The sequence below is a fragment of the Archocentrus centrarchus genome, unplaced genomic scaffold (assembly GCF_007364275.1).
Source record: "Archocentrus centrarchus isolate MPI-CPG fArcCen1 unplaced genomic scaffold, fArcCen1 scaffold_174_ctg1, whole genome shotgun sequence".
In the NCBI taxonomy this organism is placed as follows: Eukaryota; Metazoa; Chordata; class Actinopteri; order Cichliformes; family Cichlidae; genus Archocentrus; species Archocentrus centrarchus.
In genome coordinates this window covers 17,419-26,963 of record NW_022060219.1, presented here as the reverse complement: position 1 = coordinate 26,963, position 9,545 = coordinate 17,419, and the positions used below count along the sequence as shown (strand labels likewise).

Below are 9,545 nucleotides of genomic sequence, written 5' to 3'. Positions count from 1 at the left end.
TGCGCTTAAAACACAAAGAAATAGGAAAACTACTTTTCAGGGCTTATATAAAGTGCTTTAAGACTTTAGCTGGCATAATGTGAATAAAATTAATCACTGTGGCGCAGGCACTGAATTTGGCATAATGACACCCCCTCATGGTTAAAATAGGACATAAACTATAATTAAATATCTGCATTTTTCTCTAAATTTCATTCTTCTTTCCATTAGCTTCCTGACAGGTTATGGAGGACCTTCAGAAGAAACCTACCCTTCCTCTGATAATGACCTTTCACCTCCGGGCAGCCCCCAGTACCGCAGTGCACCACCTCCACCCCTCTTTCATCCACCACCTCCACTACATCACACATGTGGGGGCCATCCAGAAGGTTAATCTGATACGTCATGGTACTCTATAGAATTTCTGGTGTCACTGAAAGTTTATTACCAAAACATGACCTAGCAGATCCCGTACAGAGACTTAAACGTAAGCAGAACACCACACAGACAGACAGAAGTAAGCGTCATACGTTTGGATTAAACCCAATATATGGGTTCACAGGTGTGGCTTAAAGGTGAATCTCCACGCTGCATTCACAGATGGAACTTTATAATGATCAGGGTGTTTTTTTGGGGTTTTTTTTTTAAAGGGAGTGTGCTGGTAAAATGTGCCAACATATATCATACCCAAAGGTTACACAATGAATCTAGAGACACCTTTTTCAGTGTTTACAACTTCCCGAAATGTCTTAAAACTGTAAGCAAACCTGAATAAAACCACTTCACTATCACCACAGTGTGAATTTGCTGGGCTTTTTACCATAAAATCTTCATGATATTCATGTTGCTGGCACTTCATAGCAGCAGAGGCAAAGAGGATCCTCACAGATTATGAAGTAAAGTCAGGAGAAGGTATTCACAGATAAGCTACGACCAGTGTCCACAGCAGCTCTGCTCATCACAGGTCGTTCTTAAAGGGGACCCATTGTGCTTTTCCTGGTTTTCTACCATATTATATTACCAACGCTTCAAATATTGAGCTCAGTGTTTGCAGACAGAACGCAGGCTTCAGACTGCTCTAATATTTACAAGAGGCAGCCAATCAGAAAAAGGTCAGCTTGAAAAGAGAGGCTTGTTTCACGCTGCACCTGATCTGTTATTCATGCAAAGCTACCCGAGCAGAGTCCAAGAATAAAAATGTGGAGCTAAAAATGAGCATCTCCAGCTTATATTAACAAGGTAAATCATCAATAAGGCTAGTAAGGCTTTTTTTCTTTCACAGGAAACAACAAAAACATTAATTTAGAATGTGTTTGAATTCACAGACATTTCCCAGCTGCTTCTCAGGTACAATGCTCCTCAGCACGTATAATAAAGTTTTAACTAAGACGATGTGAGACCACTTCACACTTTTTGACAACTGCCTCCAATTCATTCATCACATGAATCCAAGGACAGCCCAGCAGATAAGAGTCTTTGGTAAAGTTCAGATTCCAGTTCACTTCATTTCGCCAGGCTCTTGTCCTCCTCACCTGGTCGTTTAGCGTCAGTCCTGCTCAGAACGTCGCTGTTTGTTCAACGTTCAGAAACCCAGGTACTCCGCCACAAACACAGCCATGATCTTCGTCAGGTTCTCCACAGTTGGACGGTGCATGTTCTCCTCCGTGTCGTCCAGTGTGTGCCAGAACTGCGGGAAGGGAGTGGCGATGACGTGCAGCACAGGGACGCCTGTACAGAGACATGAAGGCAGTGATAGTGACTGAGCATGTGTTACACACAGCCAAAGATTCTTCCATGTGAAGAGCAGAGTAGGAGGTAAATCCCTGGAGACAGACATCTACCATAGTACTCGTACTTAAAAGGTTCAAACTGCACTTTGGCTGTGATTCAACTGTCTGAACATCAAAAAGGAGGTTACTTCTTTAGAACTGGGATAAAGAGGAGATTGTACCGAGGGAAGCTCCTCTGAGAGTGCAGAGTTTAACTGAGGCCTGAACACAGTACCTTTCAATGCCCTGTGGGCCAGCATCAGAGTTCTGAACTGAGCTTCAGCTGCAAATACAGGCTCAGCACAACGGGACTCTCTCTCTCTGCAGCAATTTCTTTTAAAGGAGACCTATTATGCTTATTTCCAGATCCATGTTTTTATGTTTATTGAGATTTGGGATGTTTACATGACTGAATTAGCTGTCTTTATAAATTGTTGTGCTCTTAATGTAATACCTGTTCTGAACTTCTTAATTTTTGGCCTTGGCAGACTGCACATATTACTGTAATCACAAGTCCAGTTGGGACTTTGTGTAAAATGTAAATTAAAACAGAATTCAATGAATTGCAAATCTCATAAACCCATATTTTATTCACAACAGAACACAGAAGACGCATCAAATGTTTGTGTATATGCCCCCTCACAACCCCCATCCTTCTGTCACTTCTTTCCCACCTGTCAGCTCCAATATAGGCGAACTGTATAATACCAATATCAATAAAATAAATAAAGAATCTAAAAATTAAAGTAGTAAAGATTAGCAAAAGATCCTCTTGGCAAAGCAAATGTGTTTGGCTCAAGACAGCATGCACACTATTTTGCTTGCTTAAGCTGCTGGACAGCTTTTTTTTAAAAAGAAAAAGGTGTCTTTTTAATCTAAGTATGGTGTACTGGGACCTAAATCCACTTAAATGCATCATTTTTTTTTTCCCTTTAAAAAAAAGGCACTGTAGCCCAGCGTCTGCCAAATCAAACATGTGGAGCTACGCCTTGTGGCAACCCCTCGTGAGGAAGTCAAAAGTAGCTTCTTCTAATAATTCATCACAGCAAAAGTTTGGTTGCACAGATGAGTAGAGCACCCCTGTTGAAATCAAATTAAGCGGCACTACAGATGTACTACAGTCATTACTTTTGTTGTTATTAGTATTAGTGGTCTAAGTTGTCCTTTTAAGGCATCAGGGGTCAGCTGAAGATGCAAACCAGGCATTTTTTCCATGCGAGTGGGCACATTGTAACACAGTGTCAGTGCAGACAAGCCTGCACGGTCAACAATTTTGAGGGCACGCAGACATCTGCACAGAGCCTTGTGTTCACTGTCTAAACCCTTGCATGTATTACAGAGGGAAACATTAACACCACTGTTAACACGAGTTGCACCGATTAGAATTAAAACGACTCTTAACTCCACCTGCTTCTAGTGATTCATGTGAATGCTTACCAGCAACATGCTACCCTGCTAATCTGTCATTACGGATCTAGGAGCCAAGAACATGAAACTTCACATTTTCACAGATATTTCACAAACTCTGAAAAAAATGCAAATAAGTTCTGCTTAACAAAAAAAGGAAGCAGTCTGCCTGGAGAGAAATAAGGAGGCTGTAAATCACTCCTCTGACTCAGGCAGTTCAGAAAAAAAAAAAAATGAGCTAGACGAAGGATGTTTTAAGAAAGCATCCAACTACAGCAATAGACACCTGCTGATGTCTTCGTCTCTGGAAAGTGTCTCTGCTACACTCCTAATCATTGTGTCTCGTAGGCTTGATTAATTTCTAATAATTTTTAGGGATGACCTCCAGCTGCAGAGGTCAGAGGGATGAAACACAGAAGTTTCTGTTGTGAGGGAAGGAGATAGTGAAGAAGGGTCTAACCCTCTTGACGTTGTAAACAAGGAGCCTACAGGAGGGGGTTACTGTCTTCGCTCCCACTTACCTTTGTGAAGGAAGGGGATATGGTCATCCTGCACGGGTCCGAGGTACACATCCTTCCTAAAATACGTCTGCTCCGAGGGGTGAGACGTCAGAAGGCCCTGTCGATGGAGCCTCTTCTCGGGGGCGGGACGAAGACAGTTTGGGTCTACAACAGGGAAGGATTTCAGCATCCATGGATTTACAGCGGGTGCTTACCTGCAGCAATTAGGCGATCAAACCAGCGTGCAGTGTTATCAAAGTGATTTGCAATCAGTGGATCGGGACCACCGAGCAGGTCGAGCAACACAAAGAGGTCCTACAGAGACAAAATCAGAGCGATGGATGCTGAGATTCCTCTTAATCAGAGCACATTAAATGTTTAAGGTATGTAAAACGGTCACTTCCTGAATAATTAATCCGTGCCTCCCACCTGACCTTCTCATAAATCAGCTGACCTTTTTGTACAATAACTTTTCTGTAACGAATTCATGCACATTTTACCTTCATCTTATGAATATTATCTGAGTAAAAAGAGCTCAAAACTTAAAAAAAAAAAAAAAAAAAAATGAAAATGATAAAATTAAAAATTTCAACCCAACTCTATGTTGAGAGTCTGTAAGTACAAAGCTGACTGACATTGGATTTAATTCATACAGAATGACCAAAATCTGACTATATTCAACTTTTAAATTCAGACCGATCTGTAGCAGGTCTCTCATTGTGGAACATTATATTGTCTGCAACTGCTTCAGGAAGTGAGTGTGACTGCAGAGGAAACATATTTTTGTCCATAGCTTCCTCACCACTGCCTGCAGCATGCTGGCGTGCGAGGGGGCCGCGGGGTGGGGTGTGTTGGCCATGCGCTCGGCCAGGTGACGAGAGCCGTACAGCGAGTCGGTGGCGGTCCATTCTTCAAATGACTCCTCGCCGTCGAAAAACACGAGCTGAAAAGTTACTGGAAGTTTCTGAGAGGAAACATGAGGAAAGCAAAGGTAATCAAATTTTAAAAAGCAGCACCTGAAGACAGTTTGTCTTTTTGCAGTGCTGTCACTGTGTAGTGTGTGTGTGTGTGTGTGTGTGTGTGTGTGTGTGTGTCTCTCTACAGTAACTACATAAATCACAGCCTCTGGAGAGATTGTTTTATATACAGAATCAGCATTTTTTTACCCTGTACTGCAGCCACAAAGGCAGAGGGATGAAACAACACAATAAGAAAGAAATGCGAGAAGAGACTCGTCAGCATCTTGGCCTTTACTTTTCATCATAAGCAGGAACCACATCTGTCAGCATCTGCTTTTGTTTACTTTCTGTAAATTCTGCCAACACAAAACCCACCTGCTGTTTGAATGATTTAAGCTGGGCATCCAGAGAGCTAGCGAGCTCCAGGATCATAGCACAGGGAACTGCAGAATCACTGGCCCCCAAGAACACCTTCTCTGGGGCCCGCGGGTCTGGAGGCAGAACCTTTGAGTCATAGTGGCAGGCCAGGAGCAGCCGCCGAGGGGCCGAAGGGTCCAGAGTAGCAACAATGTTGGTGAAGGTGACCTGGCCGCGAGGGGTAGGGGACTGGAAGGAGTCCAGGTCTATGGACCAGCCGGCAGAGAGCGAGGATAGTGTGGAGATGATGTGCTGAAGTGGAGTAGGGAGTTAAAAATTAGCAGAAGACATGTGAAAGGGAGGAAGCTATAAATAGTTACACACCTGCTGTACAGCCAGGCTGCCCTGGGTGCCTGGGAGTCGCTCTATCAGGATAGGTCGCAGGTGAGTCTCCCACAGGCGAGTGCCGTCCACCTGAGAGGCCAGACGGCGGATTTGAGCTGGAGAGGATTTACTGGGTTTGTGGAACAGCTGGAGGAGAGGGGAAAAAAAAAAAAAACCCCACAAAGTGAAATCAAGCACAGGCAGCACAAATGTTCCAGACGTTTACATCCTCTGATGCGTATTCTTCGCATATAGCTGTTCACTGTGTTCCTCCAGTGTTTAATGAACCCCTGCTTTTCTCCAATAAGCAAATTTATTTTGTCAAGAAGCTTCTTTCCTTAGACTATCAAGGATTTCACGGCTCATTACGAGCCTACACACGTGAGCAGGGCTGGTCTGCATACAATTCAGCCAAGGAGTCTATGTTACCTTCATTAGCAGAAGTCTGTGCAGTTTCCTGTTATTTTTGGCAATGTTTTGCAGAAAGCTGTATTAAAGCCAGAGTAAATTAACCCCCACTTAAAAATATATTTTTTTAACACAGGTCTAGTTAGTTTCCTTTGGTGGAAGGCCAAAACCTCTTTGGTGGGCCCCAAAATGTATGAGTATGAATGTTATGGTAATTTGGGGTTTTCTGATTTCTTCGAACTGTTCTTTTTCCAAGTGGAATGGTCATACGGCATACATCTTTAATGACTAACATGAACTGGGTGCACAACTTTGAATTTATTTTGGGTTTTCTCTAATACATACCGGCTCAAATATATACACACACTCCCATTAATATTTGGCTTTTGGTAGCCATCAACAAGCTTCTGCTTGGATATTTGACCGCTCTTCTTGGCAGAATTGGTAGAGATCATTTAAACTGGACGGTTTCCTGGCACAGACCCGGCTTTTTTTATTAATCAAGCTGAGCTTCTAAATGAAAAGGGCATCATTTTATTTATGTGGTGCATTTAAGCACAACAGACGCTGAGCAAAATGCTGCACAGCAATCAATGAAACAAAAAAAAAAAAAAAAAAAAAAAAAAAAGCGCAACCTCAAGCTCTTCACAGGGAGAAGAGATTATAAATTAGACCTAAACTGAAACACTAAAGAGAAGAGGTGAGTTTTTAGTTGAGTTATGAATACTGTTAGTGAGACAGGTGACCTGATCCGGAGTCTGTCTTTTGGAACAGCTGCCGGTCAACTGAGCGTGGGATATAAAATTGTAACATGTCTGATCATTGGTTAGGAGTGCTTGCATGGGCTTGCCCCTAAACGAAAGAATGGACTTCAATATGAACCCAAAACTGTACAGTGAGAGAGTGCCAGTGTAACAATGCCAAGCTAAGTGGAATATGTTTGTGTTTGTCTACCAGTCAGGAGGACAGTTTTACAATGGTCAGAAGTCAGGTCATACAAAATATTTCAAGTTCCTTTAAACAACATGCACTCTTTGACAAATAAAGACATTCAGAAACTCATCATTTAGACACAAACCTTTGAAATATGTATGTCAGAACAGACTCACACGATGAAATGCACACAATTAGCAGCACTGTATAGTCCAGTTATTGTTGATTTAAGCAAATTTTGTATGTTTCACAACTTGCACAAGTTATTCCACATAATTCCACACACTCCATCCTACCTGTCACACTTACCTGGTTTGGAATAGACCTCGTTTTTGTTTGTTTTTTCCACAGAACTGTTTGTTTTCAATGATTATCGCAATCATTTTTTAATAGCAGCTTCAAGGCTTCCACAGAGCCCAAATTGCATAAGAGACTCTGTAGCTCACTGTTTTTTTTATTTCAATCTAATCATGCTTGGTGGCAGGTCTGAGGATCCCACTAAACTCTTCAATTGTCACAGATCGCATCTGTAGGCCAAAGAGCAGCACTTGCTGCTTCTGACTTCTTATCACTTAGTTCTTAAAAATTAAATTACTGTGTTTTCACACCTTGCACCATTTTACAAGAGTCTTCTGCCCATAAAATTAAAGTGACTCCTAATCAACAAATTCATTTTTAGGTTAGATGGAAACAGTTTCAGTGCCTGAAGTCAAATTCAGGTATGAAATTTTCTTACACATGATCTGGATGTCGCATTCACTTGCATGTACTGTGTGACAGTTGTATTTGTGCGACTGTTTGCGTTTATAATTGTTACAGTTGATCCTGCCCTTTTAATCTCAGCAAGACCTTTATCAAAAATTAAATAAACCATTTATGGTACAAAAACAAGCTCAGTTCACATTCAAATTGATGCAAAACATATTCTTGGCTCTCTCTGTTTTATGTAAAGTAGTAACATTAGTTTGCTCACAGATATACTTTAATGTTCTTACAAACAGGCAATCACTGAATCTGAACTATGATACTTCTGCATTGATATCACACGGTTGCATTATTGCAGATGCTCTGCAGCCACAATCACAGATACACAAACTCTTTCCTACTTAAACACCTGCCTTTGTCAGATTTTAATTAGCTCATGTATTAGAGTTCATGAGCTCCTCCCTTTTTTTCTATTTAACTGATCTTTGTTTTGTGTATTTTTTTTTTTTTGTTAATTTTATAACTTTTGGAATTAATAGGGTATATCCTTGTTTATTCCTTGAAATACTGGTTTAAAGTAACTAGTAATACAACTGTGACTGAATGTCTGGTTACAGTGAGATGTTATGATGACAGTGCACCGTCTGCTTGCAGCTGCAGTTTCTCAGTGAGTATAAAATCAGTCCCGCTGTGTGCAGAGGTTTAGTTTTCCTGTCTTACCCTGTCTCTGGTCAGATCTACGGCTGGCATGCGGTTCACATGTCCAGTGGCGGTGTCGTTGGACAGGTACACACCCAGGACCACCGCCAGCACCAGAACACCGAGAAGACAGAACAGCAGCACACGGGCCCGGGGCATCCGCACCCGGTCACAGCCGGGTAGAGAGCCACTGCCACCCTGCTGGAGCGGCTTGTATCTCCGACTGGACCTGCGACCTGACTTGTGAACTCAGAGCTGCCCGGGCTGTCCTTACGCTTACGGCACCATGTCAAAAACGGGCTTTGCAGAGGCAGCGGAGGAGGGAAGACTGCACACAGGAAGTGAAGGCTTGAAATGAAAGAAGCAGAGCCGCGGGGAACATTCTGACCAGTCCTGACTTTCGCCATAACGACCCATCATTAGCCGCTGCACGGTGGTCTCCGGGTGCTCGCTGCAGCCCGGCAGCTCGAAGACATGTCTGACATGTTGTGGGCTGTTCAGACGAGGCTTCATCCAGCATAAATTATAACAGAGACAAGAAAGTGCTAACCTTGCGACCTCCTCACTTACTGCGTTAAACTAATTTTAACTCACTAACAGCTACTGCAGAGGAAAACCTGCCGACAAATTAATTATGCAGCAAACTTATCACTCCGTTGGTGCATTATTCCGCTGAAAGTGTTTATTTTAAACCTCTCTCTTTGCCGGACACCTTCTACAATAAAACTGCGCCTTCTTCTTCTATGGTGCGTGTAAGGGGGGGTGAAAGCGTAAACGCCACCTATGGAGCGCAAGAGGAGCTACAGTAAACGAGAAAAATAAAGAAAGCTTATCCATCCATTCACTCACTGCACACTTCATTAGGTACACTTTGCTAGTACTGGGTTGGATCCCCTTTACCTTCAGAACTGCTTGCTCTGTCCGCCTGCAGAGGCCATTTGAGTGCAATGAACTCCTTTTCATTTTCAACAAACCAGTTTGAGATGATTTGAGCTTTGCAACATGGAGCATCATCCTGCTGGAGGCAGCCATCAGCACACTGTGGTGATATAAGGGATTTACATGGTCAGCAGCAGCAGGTCATCTTGTCCATGTCTGCATGCCTAATAGTTTAATGTAGATGTCTATCTGAAATCTGAACTGAAGTAATTTTTTGAAAACTTTTTTATATAGCACATATGAAGATCTATATCAAAGTGCTTCACAACCAAAATGCCAAAAACAGAAAAAAATTACACAAATTTAATAAGATGAATTTTTACCTGCCCCTCTAGAAGACGTCAGAGATTTCACTTATCTTAGAAGTGTCATTAACAGACATTGCAGCTCAAAAACACATAAAAGCAAGACTTGCAAAGCCCAGGGTACTTTACCAGATTCAAGTTTATCTGGAAATCCAGGCAGTACAGCACAACTACAAAACTCAGACTGTACAATAGATTTGT

General features: G+C 42.3%; 1 protein-coding gene across 1 annotated transcript; it reads right to left on the bottom strand.

Annotated features, from left to right (window-relative positions):
- Positions 1-886: 886 nt before the first annotated feature.
- LOC115775532 (glutaminyl-peptide cyclotransferase-like) lies at positions 887-8,613 on the bottom strand. The gene is made up of 8 exons (XM_030723041.1): positions 8,489-8,613; positions 8,122-8,329; positions 5,356-5,502; positions 4,990-5,283; positions 4,458-4,619; positions 3,871-3,970; positions 3,677-3,820; positions 887-1,707 (listed from the first exon to the last, which is right to left on the bottom strand). The coding sequence occupies exons 1-8, from the start codon at positions 8,611-8,613 to the stop codon at positions 1,562-1,564; spliced, it is 1,326 nt and encodes a 441-aa protein (XP_030578901.1). The 3' UTR covers positions 887-1,561.
- Positions 8,614-9,545: the final 932 nt, after the last annotated feature.